Consider the following 18,415-nt stretch of genomic DNA (forward strand, 5'->3'; position numbering starts at 1 on the left):
TCCCACACACACACACGCTCTCTCCCACACACACACACACTCTCTCTCTCCCACACACACACGCTCACTCTCTCTCCCACGAGCACACACACATACACACTCACTCACTCTCCCACGAACACACACACACACATACTCACTCACTCTCTCCCGTACACACACACACATACACACTCACTCTCTCTCCCATGTATGCACACACACACACACTCGCTCACTCTCCCACGTACGTACACACATACATACACACACTCTCCCTCCCACGAAAGCACACACACACACACTCTCTCTCCCACATACGCACATACACACACACACTTACACACACACACTCTCTCTTCCACGAACACACACACACACACACACACACTCTCTCTCACATACGCACACACACACACTCTGTCCCACATACACACAAACACATACACACACACTCACTCTCCCACATACACACACATACACACTCACTCACTCTCCCACTTACACACACACACTCACTCTATCTCCCATGTACGCACACACACACTCTCGCTCACACTCCCACGCATGCACACACACATACAAACTCACTCTGTCTTCCATGTACACACACACACATACACACTCACTCACTCTCCCACATATGCACTCAGACACACTCACTCTCTCTCCCCTGTACACACACACATACACACTCACTCACTCTCCCACACGCACACACACACATGCACAATCACTCACGCTCCCATGCACACACACACACACACTCCCTCTCTCTCCCACGTACGCACACACACATACACATACACATTCACTCTCTCCCACGTACGTACACACACATACATACACACTCACTCACTCTCCCATGTACGCACACACATACATATTCACTGTCTCTCCCATGTATGCACACACACACACTCACTCTCCCCCACACATATGCACACTCACTCACTCTCTCTCCCATGTACGCACACACACACACAAACTCACTCACTGTCTCTCCCATGTAAACACACACACACACATATACACTCACTCACTCTCCCACATACGCACACACACACATACACACTCTCTCTCCCACGAACACACACACACAGACACACTCACTCTCTCTCCCACGAGAGCACACACACACTCTCTCTCCCACGAACACACACACACACTCTCCCACATACGCACACACACACTCTCTCTCCCACACACACACACACGCACACACGCACACTCACTCTCCCACGTACACACACATACGCACTCACTCTCCCTCCCATGTACGCGCACACACACACACACACTCGCTCACTCTCCCACGCATACACACACACACATACAAACTTACTCTGTCTCCCACGTATGCACACACACACACATACACACTCACTCATTCTCCCACATACGCACTCAGGCACACTCACTCTCTCTCCCCTGTACACACACACACACATACACACTCACTCTCTCCCAAGTATGCACACTCACTCTCTCTCCCCTGTACACACACACACACATACACACTCACTCTCTCCCAAGTATGCACACTCACTCTCTCTCCCATGTACGCACACACACTGACATACACACTCACTAACTCTCCCACATGCACACGCACACATGCACAGTCACTCACCCTCCCATGCACGCACACACACACTCACTCTTTCCCACACACGCACACACACATACACCCTCACTCACTCTCCCACACACACACATTCACTCTCTCTCCTATGTACGCACACACACACATACACATGCACTCTCTCTCCCACATACGCACACTCACTCACGCTCTCTCCCATATACGCACACACATACACACTCACTCTCTCCCATGTATACACACACTCACACTCACTCCCCCGTATGCACACACACTCACTCACTCTCCCACGTACGCATACACACACTCACTCTCTCTCCCCCATACGCACACACATACACATTCACTCACTCTCCCATGTACACACACACACACACTCAGTCTCTCTCCCCCGTATGCACACACATACACACTCACTCACTCTCCCATGTATGCACACACACACACATACACACGCTCACTCACTCTCCCACATATGCACTCACTCTCACTCCCCCTTACGCACACACACACACTCTCTCTCTCCTGCACACACACAGTCTCTCTCTCCTGCACACACACAGTCTCTCTCTCCTGCACACACACAGTCTCTCTCTCCTGCACACACGCAGTCTCTCTCTCCTGCACACACGCAGTCTCTCTCTCCTGCACACACACACACACTCTCTCTCCCGCACACACACACACACTCTCTCTCCCGCACACACACACACACACACTCTCTCCCACACACACACACTCTCTCTCTCCCACACACACACACTCTCTCTCTCCCACACACACACACTCTCTCTCTCCCACACACACACACTCTCTCTCTCCCACACACACACACTCTCTCTCTCCCACACACACACACTCTCTCTCTCCCACACACACACACTCTCTCTCTCCCCCACACACACACACTCTCTCTTTCTACCGCACACACACTCTTTCTTTCCCACACACACACTCTCTCTCTCTCTACCACACACACACTCTCACTGTCTCACATACACTCACCATGGCACCTTCTGTCTCTCCGGGCTTACCCTCTCCCTGGGCCCGCCGCAACTTTCCCCTCCACTGTGCCCAAAGCACACCCCCCCCACCCCTCTCGGTCCCGGCAGCCCTCAGCACACTCGCCACCACTGGTATTTGCTGCTCCTCCAATCAGAGAGTAGCGAGCTTATCGGCAGCAATTGCGGGAAAGGAACGGCCTGTGATTGGATGAGCAGCTGCTTACAAAATCTTGAATCTCACTTACCTGTCTTACCGGCATTTTGAACAGTAGCTCCAGGGGCTTTCGTGAGGCTGGCGGGCTGCAGGTTGGACAAGCCTGATCTAAATAGTGAGAGATTGCAGAGCTCTGAAATGCAGAGGGATCTGGGTGTTTTAGTGCATGAATCACAGAAGGTTACTATGCAGGTACAGCAAGTAATTAGAAAGCTAATAGAATGTTAGAATTTATTGCGAGGGGAATTGATTACAAAAGTAAAGAGATTATGCTTAATTTATACAGGGCATTGGTGAGACCACATCTGAAGTACTGTGTACATTATTGGTCTCCTTATTTAAGGAAGGTAGTAAATGTGTTAGAAGCAGTTCAGAGAAGGTTTACTCAACTAATACCTTTATTAGAAGAGTTGCCATATGAGGAAAGGTTGGACAGACTAGGCTTGTATCCGCTGGAGCTTAGAAGAGTAAGAGGCGACTTGATTGAAACCTTTAAAATCCTGAGGGGTCTTGACAGGGTGGATGTGGAGATGATGTTTCCTCTTGTGGGAGAATCTAGAACTAGGAGTCTCTGTTTAAAAATAAGGGGTTGCTCATTTAGAACAGAGATGAGGTGAAATGTTTTCTCTCAGAAGGTTGTGAGTCTTTGGAATTCTTTTCCTGAAAAGGCGGTGGAAGCAGAATCTTTGGATATTTTTAAGGCAGAGGTGGATAGATTCTTAGTAAGCAAGAGGGTGATAGGTTATCGGGGGAAGACAAGAATGTGGAGTTGAGGTTACGATCAGATTGGCATTGATCTTATTAAATGGTGAAGCAGGGTGGAGGGGCTGAGTGGCCTACACCTACTCCTAATTTGTATATTCATATGTAACCCCTCCTCATAATTTAGTCCCACAATTTTTCTATGTGGAACTGTAACCCTTAAATAAGATTTCCTTCCCCAAACTGGGAGTTCCTGGTGGGAGGCTCAGTTCCATGTTGAATATTAGGCCAATTCTGGAAGCTAAGGTTGGGTTAACTGTTCCTAGGGTGTGGAAGTGTGAAGCTCATGAAGCAACAGTCCATGAGTCTAAGTGTAGAGTGTTCATTGTATATCAATTAGGTCTAATTATATGCAGGATGGCATTTTGAGGTTTCGTTTGAGCACATATAAAGAGACATTTACTGAAACTGCAGTGTGGCTGAGTTAAGAGGTATATGCTTGTAATGTTTCACTCTGTAAATACACCTAATTGAGTAAAGATTGGATCCTGTTTTGCCCTTCACCACTGGCTTTCTAGAATAGAATATAGAGGTAGAAAATTCTACATCAGTGAAGCAAGAAAAGCCAGCTTTAATCATTCATATCAAGCCAAACTCACCGTAAATCTTAAATGCATAGCATGCCTTCAGATCACGTGGGGCCATCTCACTCAGCACAGAGAACATATCCAGAAAGTCATCCAAAGTCATGTTCCCCTCACTGTCCTCAGAAAATACCTCTACAATCCTCTGGCGGAAAGGATTGTCCTGCAGTGAGAGAACAGTGCCTGGAATGATACACTGCACTAAACAATAGTGTGAAACTTTCACCATCAAACCATGGCATCAGCTTTGTAGTAAGAAACAGGTGGAAATGTTGAGTTAGCAGAGAGCATTACAGAGGAACACACTGAGTAATTGGTCCAATCATTGCTGGGGCAAAATTTCAGTTTACATTTGGACTTTGGAAAGTGGGTTAGTTTGGCTGTATTGGATTCAGATGGGATCAAACTGCCTTGGCTATGGAGGATCTTTTTTTAAAATTCTTTCATGAGATGTGGGCATCGCTGCCAAGGCCAGCATTTGTTGCCCATCCCTAATTGCCTTAGAACTGAGTAGCTTTCTAGGCCATTTCAGAGGGCAGTTAAGAGTCAACTACATTACTGTGTGTCTGGAGTCACATGTCAGCCAGGCCAGGTGAAGACGGCAGATTTCCTTCTCGAAAGGACATTAGTGAACCAGATGGGTTTTTACAACAATCGATGATAGTTTCATGGTCACTATTACTGAAACTAGCTTTATATTCCACATTTACTAATTGAATTCCTGTCCCCAAAGCCATTAGCCTGGGCCTCTGGATTACCAGCCCAATGACATTACCACTTATGACACTATCTCCCCATATTTAAAGGAGCTCAAGCTATTTTTTATTCAGTTAAGTATTTGATGTGTGAGTTTTTGGGATGCAGGGTGTTTTGGGGGAATAATAGCACAGTGGTAATGTGCTATTATTAATCCTAGTCCAGCGGCCTGGGTTAATGCCCAGAGACATGAGTTCACATCCCACCACGTCAGCTGGGCAATTTAAATTCAATTAATAAATCTGGAATAAACCGCTTGTTTCAGTAATAATGATCATGAAACTACTGGACTGTCGTAATAAACAATTTGATCCACTATTGTCCATTATGGAAGGAAATCTGCCATCATTACCTGCTCTGGCCTACACTTGATTCCACACCCACAGGCAATGGGGTTAGTTCTTCAATGGCAATTAGGAATGGACAATGAATGCTGGCCTTATGTTGGGTTGTTTGGGATTCAGGATGTTTTAGTTCTGTTGGATTTTTAAAGCCTACGCTTAATGCAACTTTAGTAAATTAGCAAATGAGTTGATAAATAGAAAACCCTTATGTGGATATCATACACATGACCAGTAAATGAACTGTTAATAATATTCTTCTCAGTTTCCATCTCTGGGCTGGCAGAGACTGTGTTTCATTTTCAAGCTTGTCTCCTGGTCACTGGTGGGTATCAGGTTGCTGGAAGATTACTGAGAGACTCCTGTCAATTAGTACTTGCTGCATTATTCAATGTGGCGCAGTGAGAGTGCTCTTAGCACAAACTGGTTTTCTGCACCCACCTACCTTCAGTTCTGGCATGCTGCCAATCAGCTCATAGGGGACCTTCACATCGGGATTGTCCTTGTAATTGAGCGGTACTAACTGCGGAGCCAGGTCTTGGTAACGGTGGAACAATCTGGAACAAGGGAAAGAGGGAGCAAGAAACAGTGCTCAGTGTTTTATCAAAGTCAGAAATGGTTTGCTTGAAGTTCCTTCATTGACTTGCCTTGTCACACCACGATTCCAAATACAGAACTTACCAAAGAATCATGGCTGATGAGAGCACCACAAGCCACTATTAGCTATTCAAAAAAAAGGTGTCTTGTGGGAGGAGCTTGGAGCCTCTGAACAGACTCACCTTTATATAGAGCACCTGATCCCAGTCAGCGAATCCCATAATAAAGATCAGCAGCTCTCTGATTGTGAATTTAACTTATCCACATCCTGTTACAGAGTCATGGCATGTTACACCAGTAACTGAGATACTTTTAGCCACTTACTCCATTTTGTTCCTTATTCACTATTAACGTTCCAAAATATCAGGTCTTCACAGATCCTCACTCTCAACACAATCATCTCTTAACACAGTGACTAAGCAGATACACACATCACTGAGATAACATTATCCGGGTGAAATGACCAGGGATAACGAAGGATACACAAAATGAGATGCCGTTGTTTAGACATCAGCCCTATTCCATAGAGATGGTGAATAAGCTCTAAGACTGACAACCCCACCGGCCATTTAACCATCAGGTTGCTGCACTGCCCACCATATCATCAGGTTTTCAGTCACACTTTAAGATGCTACTACCACAGTCCAGTAACAAAATTGCTCAGGTGTTGGAGAATTACCTCACTATAATACTAACCGTATACAACCACCTATTGGTTAAAATATTTTGAAGGAAAGTCACAGACTTGTTGATTTCAAGCCATGTTTCAAGCCAAGCCATTTCAACAGCCATGTTTACTCACCAATAGAAACAGAAAATGCTGGAAATACTCAACAACTCTGACTGCATCTGTGCAGACAGAAACAAAGTGAATGTTTCATGTCGATGACCTTTCATCAGAAGTCCTGAAAAGTTGGCCTGCATTTTGAGTTCACAACACATTGCAATCTGGGGTGGAGGGGAGGAGGTGCACCAGGGGGTGAGGTGGGGGGTGCATTGGGGTAGCGAAGTGGGGAAGGCATCATACTCTGGGATGTAGGAACAGGTTACTAACCTATAAATCCTTCCAATACACCTGATGGCAGTCAGTAAGAGTGAGAGTGTTTCCTGGTCAGCCATACTGCAGAAGGCAACGGCAAACCGTTGCAGTACTTTGCCAAGCATAATCATGGACCAATCCAAAGGAAGTCCATGGTCGCCAATGCCCTCTTAAGCCACAGGACCTGAAGGAGGTGGAGGAGGATGGGGAAGGGAATCTGTTAATTGCATAGTAATTGCATTTAACTGTATGCATTGTCATTCATTGGGGGTTCACTGGAGCCCATATAACAATAGATAGAGACCAAAAACTGCGGTTGTTGGATTAGGAGGTATACACTTGTAATATGTAACTCTATAAAAATATATAAAATTGTGTAAAAATTGACTCCAGGTCCATCCTTCACTAACTGCCTTTCTGGAATGGAATACGCAGGAGTCTGGGCAGGGATCTACACAGCCCATTTCCACCATAGATGCTGCACCATCTAGAAATGCTAAGAAGAGGAAGAGTAAAAATTAATAGTAGTACAAGGGTTTGCATGTGGGGGTGTTAAACACTATTAGAATGTTTCCAATGTGAGTCACATAAATATTGTTTATTTCCACCACTTTCCTGTCTTGTCCATCCCAGATTGCTGGGTAATAAGTGACCTTCAGTTTTGTGATGATGGATGGGAAGACATGAGCAATGACACTGAGCAATGGGGTCTCTGAAAGAGAGCTTTGGTTGTTTGCAGGACTGCCTTGTGTTTGTGGCATTAGCAGGGATTGGGGGGCTCTGTGGGCTACAAAACTGATTTCTGCATGTGACTGTTAGATGGTTGCACTGGTCCAACCTAAGTGAACCTCACAATAACGAGGGCACCCTGGGAATCCCAAGTAGCAAGACACACCACAGGTGGTGCAATGCCTGGATCAGCTCCCACCTCCTCATTGTCCTCCTCCTCCTCCAGAGAAGCTCTGCACCTTGTTTTCCTGTAGGTCTAAGCCTCACTGCTGCGTAATGTGGAGAGCACAGCAAATCGTGACCATTCTGGGGAACCTGGCTGCGCGTACTCAAGGGAACCTTCAAATCTGTCCATGCACTTTCAGCATGCTCATGGCTTCTTCAATGACACATGGTCATGTGGCTTTCATTGTATCACCCCTGAACGGCATTAGTTGGATTCCTCATGGGTCACATTAGTTATGACTTTAAGTGGTTATCCCTTGTCTCTAAGCAGCAAGCCAGTAAGTCTCCTTCAAAGTGTGAAGAGATCAGGGAGGTTGGTTTGCTGCCAGGCAAAAGATGATGGCAGCTGCCCGGGAAACCTGCACGCACCTGCAGAAAGATCTGTTTCTGGCTGTGGATCAGTTGCATGTTGATGCGGTGGAAGCTCTTCTAGCTGATGAACTCCCCTGGGTGATCTGGGCTGTCTGGATTACCACGTGTGTGTGATCGATGGCACCCTGCACCTGTGGGAAGCCAGCCAGAGACAAAACCCAAGCACCTGCTCATTCGCACTGCCATCATCACAGGCAAAGTTGACATAAGTGTCAGTCCTGGCAACAAAGCCATCAGCAACAATGCCTACCAGTGGGTGGCTGACTGTGAGATCCTGAAAATATCTCCAGCAAGGCCCTGGAAGCAGCTAGGAGTGAAGAAGTTAAGGGTGGTGGTGACTTTGACACCACCTGCATCACTTGGCACATATTGCAGTCTTTTCTTAATTTGATCATGGGATGTGGGCATCGCTGGCTGGGCCAGCATTTATTGCCCGTGCCTATTTGCCCTTGAGAAGGTAGTGTTGAGCTTCCACCTTGAACCGCTGCAGTCCATGTGGTGTAGGTACACCCACAGTGCTGTTAGGAAGGGAGTCCTAGGATTTTGACCCAGCGACAGTGAAGGAACGGCAATATATTTCCAAGTCAGGATGGTGAGTGACTTGGAGGGGAACTTCCAGGTGGTGGTGTTCCCATCTATCTGCTGCCCTTGTCCTTCTAGGTGGTAGTGGTCGTGGGTTTGGAAGGTGATGTCGAAGGAGCCTTGGTGAATTCATATAGTGCATCTTGTAGATGGTACACACTGCTGCTACTTTGTGTCGGTGGTGGAGGGAGTGAATGTTTAAAGTGGTGGATGGGGTGCCAATAAAGCGGGCTGCTTTGTCCTGGTTGATGTTGAGCTCCTTGAGTTGGAGCTGCACTCATCCAGGCAAGTGGAGAGTATTCTATTCTCTGCCTGTAGACCTTGTATGCTGGGCATGCCCACCAGCGAGCTGTAACCACTCTCTGCTCACTTTGTCTTGTGGAGTCCTCTTGGTCCTCAGCTGAGGTCCATAGTAACACAGCACCCTGACTGATCTGATAGATCAGAGCTCCAAAGTTCATATCAACCCCTGAATGGCCATTGCGTTCTCACGTTGCTTTCACTTATGATTTCCAGGAAATCCAGGAAGCCTATGGACTCACAGTTAAATTCTGAAAGCCGTGTTAATATCACTGTAATAGAGTTATTAACATATTGAAATTAATAACCCATCTCTTTCGACAGAGTTTCCTACATGCAGTCTAACAAGCTCCAGTTAATAGTGGCAGCTTCCCAACACTCTTACATTTTTCCTGGATTTCACCTCCAACTTGCATTCAAATGCATGTTAAAACTTTTCCATAAATTTTGTTTCTCCACAGATGCTGCCTGATCAACTGAGAATTTCCAGGATTTCCTATTTTTATTTCCAATTCCAGCATCTGCAATATTTTGCTTTAACATTTGTGTTCACTCATTAGTTTGCACCAGTTAAACAGCTTAGATTGAAAGACCACTGTAAATAAGCAGGTATCTCATTCAAGGGTATGAAGGGTCATGAAGACTCGAAACGTTGACTGATTTCTTCTTCGCCGATGCTGCCAGACCTGCTGAGTTTTTCCAGGTAATTCTGTTTTTGTTTTGGATTTCCAGCATCCGTAGTAGCTTTTAGCTTTTTGTTTTTATCTCATTCAATTGTCTTTTGTGTCTGATCCACTTTCAATGGTGTGGGGTTACAGTATGCAGTATGCAGTTTAAATGAAGCTAGTTGCTTTACATGTAGCCTTGTTCAGGTTATTCAATGGTGATCTGCAACATTATTATTACCCTCAATAAAGTACCACAGTGGACTCATGGCTAAGATCAGAACTTCTGGAGTCGGGTGACGAGGAGCAGAAGGATAACAAACTGGCTAGAAAACAGTATTAAGAGAGGCAGGGTTAAAGGTTACTTTAACTGGCGAATAGTCAGAAGAAACTAGGATCAATGCTGTTATTCACCACTGATTGGCACAGATAGGATTGGCTGAGTCCTTCACTGCCATAACCATTCTCTGATTCTATGACAAAAACGATCTGGATTTGGGAATCAGAAGTACAATTTTAAAACTTGCAGATGACACCAAATTGGGAATGCAGTTAATATGGAGGCAGACTGTGACAAAATATAGGAAGACATTAATAAACCTGACCGAGGAAGAAGGTGCTGCTGATGTCACAGCGAAAGAGGAGGTCGTTGAGATACTAGATGGGTTAAAAATTGATAAAGAGGAATTAGAAAGGTTGGCTGCACTTAAAGTTGCTAAGTCACCATGACCGTATGAGATGCATCCAAGGATACTGAGGGAAGTAAGGATGGAAATTGTGGAATTGCTGGGGATAATCTTCCAATCCTCCTCAGATAGAGGATCGGTGCCAGACGGCCTCCTCCGGAGGTCCCCAGCATCACAGATTCACTCCACGTGATATCAAGAAATGGCTGAAGGCACTGGATACTGCAAAGGCTATGCATCCTGACAATATTCTGGCAATAGTACTGAAGACTTGTGCTCCAGAACTTGCCGCGCCCCTCGCCAAGCTGTTCCAGTACAGTCACAACATTGGCATCTACCCAGCTATGTGGAAAATTGCCCAGGTATGTCCTGTACACAAAAATACAGGACAAATCCAACCCATCAGTCTACTCTCCATCATCAGCAAAGTAATGGAAGGGGTCATCAACAGTGCTATCAAGTGGCACTTGCTTAGCAATAACCTGCTCATTGACACTCAGGGTGGAATCGTCCCAGATTTGCACTAAGTGCGATCGTTTTACCTACCGGCCGCAATAGCAGCCTTTCACGGCGTATCATCCCAAATCCACTGTATTAACTATGCATTCCCAGGAAACAAACTGTTTCCATGGCGGGGGTGGGCTCTCATTTGCCTGCCACACCACCACTTCGCTGCTTCATCACACTGGGCACCATATTTAAAGAATAGCCACATGCACACTTCTCAGTGCTTCCAGCCCAGGACTGCTATAAAGAAGACATGGCCCCGAAAGGCAAGAAGACTGCCGTCCTCGGGTTCAATGACATGTCCCTCGAGCACCTGCTGGATGCAGTAGAGGCTCACCGGGGTATCCTCTACCCCCACTCTGGCCGCAGCAACGTCACTAATCCAGCACGGGAGGCGGTGGCAGTGGTGGTCAGCACCAAAGCCCAGCAAAAGAGGACAGCCCCCCAGTGCCACAAGAGGATGAATGGTCTTCTCCGTTCCGCCAGGGTAAGTCACTCTTCTCATCACTCCCAACTCACACACTCACAAACCCATCACACATCCACAGGGCCCTCACTCACTGCCAGGGCAAGGGATATCACCATTCACTCTCTCACACACACCATCATCGTCCTCATCTCATCCATAGGACCACTCACCACCCACATATACCAGGCATACTGATTATCTGGCTTGGAAGGCATCCTGGTTACACTCCATCTCTATTTATGCAGGACAAGCTGGCACACAACTAGAAGGAAAGGTCACAGACAGGTGGAGGGATGCTAGAGATCAAAGTCTGACAGAATTTGAAAACGAAGCCATCCAGCTGGCCAGCAAGGACTGGACCAGTCCTGTGCTGACGGTGAGGTCGGCGCTGCTCTACCAAGTGAGGATCCAGCAGTGCAACATCCATCAGATAACCATACTGTGAGTGATGTGTCCTGTTTCACAGGCCACTGCCATGCACTAATTATCTCCCTTTGCTTCCGCAGGCACATCTGGGGAACAGCCAATGGAATCCATGACCCAGGGCCTCCAATCAAGCCTCAAAGAAACCTCTGAAGAGGAATCTGAAGGCACCCTCCCTGAAGTCCCATCACAGCACTCACCCACACCCTCCACCAGCGCAGAGACATACACCTCAGTGGGACCTAGCTTTGGAATAACCACGGAATCACAATCTGGTGAGCACATCGCACTGTCTGATCCACAGCAGGCAGAGGCAGGGACTTCCTAGGTGTCCGGCACTCGGAGGACTGCTGGAGGCCAGAACATTGCTGAGTCCGAGTCAGATAACGAGCCTCTGGATCATGTCAGAGTTGCTGGAGCTGCAAAGGCAAGCTCAGGAACATCAGGAAGGGATGTCCGCTGCACTCCTCAGATTGCAAGGCACGATGGAGGAGTCTGCCCACCTTTAGGCTGAGGTGATAGCACCAGCATGCCAATGCACCAAGATCAGCACTGGCTGGATGGCGGCCGCCATGGAGACCTTGGACCAGGATATCACTCCTGGCTCTCCTGGTCCTGGGCGAAATGCACAAAGTTGTGTGCCCTTGCGAAGATGGCACCCATGCCCTCATAGATGCATTTATGGGTGGAGGCTTGTGATATCCCTCAGAGGTCACCTGTGGAGCCCTGAAAGGAGCCACTGGCATAGAAATTGAGCACCACGGCCACTGGCAGTGGATATCCTCCATGTCCCCATGGTGCCAAATCCTGCAGCAGCTGGCAGATGTGACCAACTGGTTCCCTAGACATGCACAGACTGTATAATGTGTGCACCTGGCACGCTTCACTTCTTCCACAACGTTGAGGTCAGTAGATGTTGATTTCACTTTCTTGGGACCTTCACATAACTTCACTCATATCGAGTGTCAGTAGCAAAAGCTGCACCAAGGCTGCACATGGGAGGCAGGCTAAGTGGGGAAAGGTGGGGGTGAAGAGAGTCCATGGAAGTGAATGGGAGAATGTCCAGGGAAGGAGGCGATGGTAGAGAGTGCCTAGGAAGGAGGGGGGTTGCAGTCACAGAGGGGGGCAAGACAGGTGGCTCGGGTAACGGGAGGAGGCAGGGTCATTCTGGGCATGGGGGTAGTATCTCATGTCAGCTCTGAGGGGAGGGAAGGCATGTGGAGATAGATTGTAATACAGTCCTGGGTAATGCTGGGAGGTTCAAGGGTGACAGAGGGGAGAGGAATGGTGATATTGGGTGGGTCAAGGGTGATGGGGGGAAGTTGGTGTGTGACAGGAGGATGGTAGAAGGTGGTGGAGCAACTTTAAAATGTGACGTGTACCATTTTCAAACCTGACCTTTAACGCTCAGTTAGTCAGTAAGTGAGATCCCTCAGGTGGGTGGTGTTCAAGGTCAGCACAAGTGGCCAATTGAAGCCTAATAATCATGAGGCAACTGGATGTGAAAAATGCTTACCTGTGTTCTCCTCCCTATGCTTGAGTCCACATTACAGCAGGTTTGTTCCCAACTCATGGATCTTATAACATCGAGATCCCAGCAAGGTGTGGCCATTTGCCATCGGCTGCAGTCAGAGGCAGGGATGAGGGGAGGGAGATGGATGTCTCCAAGGTGCATGGCTTCTGAATGACAGCCATTCCAAATTCCTGATTCCAAATCTCCATCCTCCAGGGTGAATGGTCATGGCTGACAAGGGATCATGCAGTTAGTCTTTCTACACTGCAAGGGCAATGGTCTCTCTATAGAGTCTCAAGGGTAGTGAGACAAGCGGATTAGTATCTGCTTGAGGCTTCTTGCACATGGCTCTCATCACCCTGGTCAAAGAGCAATGTCTCCATACACATTTATAAATGAACAGGAGGAAAACCCAATTCTGGTTCTCCAGGGTGTCCTTTACCTGGAAGGGGTGGGGTGGGGATGCCATGTCTGGATGGAGGCCAGGTGAAGGGCTTAGCACTGGCCTGCTGGGTTGGAGATGGAGGGAAACCTGTAAAGAACATGCTCACTAAATGTATCACAGCAATACGTTCTCATGTCCACTGAGGTGTTGATGATGCAGGCTGCAGGCAACCCTGCCTTGGTAATGACTTTCATCCAGATGAGGAGAAGGAGCCCTGTTAGAATTTTATATGTTACAATCAGATCCCTTCTCATTCTTCTAAACTCTAGTTAACACAGGTCCAGTCGAACCAATTTCTCCTCATACGACAGTCCTGCCATCCCCAGTATCAACCTAGTGAACCTTAGCTGCACTCACTCTGTGGCAAGTGTATCCTTTCTTAGGTAGGGAGACCAAAACTGCACACAATACTCCAGGTGTGGTCTCACCAAGGCCCTGTACAACTGCAGTAAAATATCCTTACTTCTGAACTCAAATCCTCTTGCAATGAAGGCAAACATACCATTTGTTCCTTCCTAATTGCTTGCTGCACCTACCTGTTTACTTTCATTCACTGGTGTACAAGGACACCCAGATCCCTTTGTACATCCTCATTTCTCAATATATCACCATTTAAGTAATTCTCTGCCTTTCTGTTTTTCACACCGAAGCGTATAACTTCACATTTATCGACGTTATACTGCATCTGCCATGTATTTGCCCACATACACAACTTGTCTAAATCACCCTGAAGCCTCCTTGCATCCTCCTCACAACCCCGCCCAGTTTTGTGTCATCAGCAAACTTGGAAATATTGCATTTGGTTCCCTCATCTAAGTCATCTATGTATATCGTGAATAGCTGGGGCCCAAGCACTGATCCCTATGGTACATCACAAGTCACCGCCTGCCACCCGGAAAAAAGACCTATTTATTCCCACTCTTTGTTTCCGGTCTGTCAACGAATTCTCAATCCATGCCAGTATATTACCCCCAATCCCATGTGCTTTAATTTTTCCCACTAGCTTCTTACGTGGGACCTTATCAAAAGCCTGCTTGAAATCCAAATACACCACATCCACTTGTTCTCCCTTATCTATTCTACTAGTTACATCCTCAAAAAACTCCAGTGGATTAGTTAAGCAATTTTAAATGTCTCCTCTTTGGATCTAAAACTATCCCTAATTTCTTTTGTAATACATAGTGGTAAGCCCTTTGCCCTGCATACCCTTAAGCTGTGGGGTGATCACGTCTATAAATGTGCTATCCACAAAGCTCTCAACCTCATGGATGCACCGAAATGACACCAGCTGCCAGTCAAGTTCAAAATCCCTCAAGCTGTTGCCACAAATGGTTATCCTGAAGACAGGAAGTGTCCTGTATTTCCCACATAGCACAGGATGTGCATTCTCGAGATTGGAGCAGCCCTGCCATTTCTCTATTTATTAATTAATAACCTTGTTACTGCTAATGAAACTTACCACTGGTAGTAAATCTTACCAACACTAATAAAGCTTTACCAATACAAACAAATCTTACTACTATTAATAAATTACTACTATTAATAAACTTTACCAATACTGATAAAACCTACTAATACTTAATTCACCTTACAAATAGTAATAAACCTTAATAAAAAATAGAAGCTAAGGCTCACCAGCTACCCACTTGTTATTTGTTATTAATAGTTAATATTTTTAATGTTTGTTAAACTCCCAGTTGTTTAGACTCAGTCTCTAAGCAGCAATACTTACCAGCCAATCACCTTAAGACTTTCCTGTGATGTCACTGTTTGACTTTTTTCTCTCTCTCAAACCTGAAGTTCCCCTGTAGCTGTAGCCTAGGTCTGCTTCTGTCTTCAAGTGAGTGAAAGGCCACAGAGCCTGGACCTCAAATTATTCTCTCCCTCGGGTCTAGCAATTCCCTTCCAGGTCCACTCCTGCCTTTACTCCTGCTCCTGTGTTCAGATGAACTAAATAACATGATTTTTGATGATGACATGATATTGTCTAGCTTGCAAGAGCAATACACATGCTACACTCAAAGCAGTTACCAAAGTGATCTCAGCATTTCAACATTCAATGCAGTTATTACATGTTATACAGGTCGGGGTTTTGTTTGTGTGTGCTGATGATCTGCTCCCCTGTCCCTCTCTCATGTCTATCCCCACAGACCCTGTCCCTGTCCCTTTCCCCTGTCCTTCTCTGGTCCTGTTTTCCATCCCTCTCCACCAGCCCTGTCCCTCTCTCATGTCTATCCTCCCAGGCCCAGATCCTGTCCCTTTCCCCTCTTCCTCTACTCTGTAACTCTCTTCTGTCCAGACATGCAGCCATGAAAAGCTCGGGTTGAGCGGGCCAAGGAAGGGTCGGTGGTGGCCAAGGAAGAACTGGGGGGTGGCTAAGGAAGAACTGGGGGGTGGCCAAGGAAGAACTGGGGGGTGGCCAAGGAAGAACTGGGGGGTGGCCAAGGAAGGGAAGGGGGTGGCCATGAAAAGCTTTTGTGTTTGGACTTTGGGACGGGCAGGGCTGAGCTGGAGCCCTTTATTTAACTTGTGTGTTTGATTTGCATCTTCCACTGCAGCTGATGGCACTTACTGCATATATATGATTGTCCAGGACACGAGAAACATTCAGGAGTTCCCACATGGAATAGAATCAAGAATGGTTACAGTACTGAAGGAGACCATTTGGCCCATTGTGTCCATACTGGCTCTTTGTAAGAATTACTCAATGAGTAGTCCCACTCCCCTGCCTTTTCCCCTTAGCCTTGCAAAATTTTTCTCTTTAGATATTTATCCAAAATCCCTTTTAAAAGCTACAATTGAATCTGCCCACACCACACTCTCAGCCAGTGCATTCCAGATCCTAACCATTCACTGTGTAAAAATGCTTTTTCCTTTCTCCCTACCTACTCTGTCCAGATGCCTCGTGATTTTGAACACCTCTATTCAACCTCCTCTCAATCTTCTCTTCTCTAAAGAGAACAGACCCACCTTCTCCAATCTCTCCACGTTATCTAAATCCCTCCTCCCTGGAACCATTCTCGTGAATCTTTTCTACTCTCTCTTATAAAGTCAGGATCCCGTACGCCCAAGAACCGCTTTTTTCAACCTGTCCTGTCATCTTCAAGGATTTTTGTGCACATGTTCCCCCAGGTTCCTCTCTTCCTGCAGCCCCTTTAGAATTGTATTCCTTATTTAATATTGCTGGGATTATACCACGGGACTGAGATGCCCTGCCATGTCTCTATTTATTAAACTATTAACTGACTTAACAGGGATAAATGTAAGATCTAAATAAATAAAGACCCACCAGCTATTCACCAATCAACTTGAGCTGAAGTCACTTTACTTTATTGAAAGTTAACTTAAATGTTTTTCTAAACTCTCTTTACCTGTATACTCAGATTTAGGATAAAAGCAAAAAACTGCGGATGCTGGAAATCCAGAACAAAAACAAAAATACCTGGAAAAACTCAGCAGGTCTGGCAGCATCGGCAGAGAGGAGCACAGTTAACGTTTCGAGTCCGTATGACTCTTCAATGGAACTAAGAAAAAATAGAAAAGAGGTGAAATATAAACTGGTTTAAGGGGGGATGGGACAGGTAGAGCTGGATAGAGGGCCAGTGATAGGTGGAGATAACCAAAAGATGTCATATACAAAAGGACAAAGAGGTGTTGAAGGTGGTGATATTATCTAAGGAATGTGATAATAGGTGACACTAAGGGCCTACACCTATCACTGGCCCTCTATCCAGCTCTACCTGTCCCACCCACCCCTTAAACCAGCTTATATTTCACCTCTTTTCTATTTTTCCTTAGTTCCATTGAAGAGTCACGCGGACTCGAAACGTTAACTGTGTTCCTCTCCGCAGATGCTGTCAGACCTGCTGAATTTTTCCAGGTATTTTTGTTTTTGTTACCTCAGATTTAAACTTACTGAAAAATTCAGAACCCTTTCATAGAAAGGGATAGTAACACTATTAATTTTTAATTTTATCCTATGTCTGATTAATTAATTTAGGTGTTTGTAATTTATGATAATTTATCAATTTGGCTTTAGTTTTATGCTAATTGGCCTTATCCTACGTTATAGTTGATTAATTTAATGAAATTGAGATAAAAATGAAAAGTTTACTAGATACTCGCCTCATTCCCTGTCTTCTGGTTTCTCCTGCTTTTCTGTGCTGCTTTCAGTCACTTACTGCGAACACTGAAACTAACCCCAACCCACAAACTCTCATAAATACTGGAACTCTCCTCCCCATTCTAGACTCACCGTCAACACTGGAACTCTTCCCCCATTCCCTCATCAACAGTACAGCCTTCAGAACTCTGCTGCTTCAAGAATCTTCTCCTCTCTATCTGTCTTGCCTCAAAGTGCTACTCCATACCTATGCTACAGACTGATCCCCACAGGGAACTGTGACTGGGAGGTTCTGACCTCACATTAACTCTACCACCAGTACAGTCACACTAACCAGTTAAGGCAGGAACAACAGTTGGACAGGAGCATTGGCCTGTATTGATTTTGATCTGTGCAGAGATGCAATCGGGACCCTCACATGCTGATAATCAGAGTTAAGCACAGACAACTGATCACTCACCTCAGGATTTCCTTCCGTGTGAAAAAGGTACAAT

General features: G+C 46.1%; 1 protein-coding gene across 1 annotated transcript in view; it reads right to left on the bottom strand.

Moving 5' to 3' along the window:
- Window positions 1-18,415, bottom strand: part of LOC144688293 (calcium and integrin-binding family member 3-like) — a 94,004-nt gene that overhangs the window by 31,101 nt on the left and 44,488 nt on the right. The window contains exons 2-3 of the mRNA XM_078554725.1: window positions 5,692-5,837; window positions 4,165-4,312 (exon numbers count right to left, since the gene is read on the bottom strand). Coding sequence (XP_078410851.1) covers window positions 4,165-4,312; window positions 5,692-5,837 — 294 coding nt within the window. The remainder of the gene's footprint in view (window positions 1-4,164; window positions 4,313-5,691; window positions 5,838-18,415) is intronic.

This window comes from Cetorhinus maximus, chromosome 13, assembly GCF_964194155.1.
Source record: "Cetorhinus maximus chromosome 13, sCetMax3.hap1.1, whole genome shotgun sequence".
NCBI lineage: Eukaryota > Metazoa > Chordata > Chondrichthyes > Lamniformes > Cetorhinidae > Cetorhinus > Cetorhinus maximus.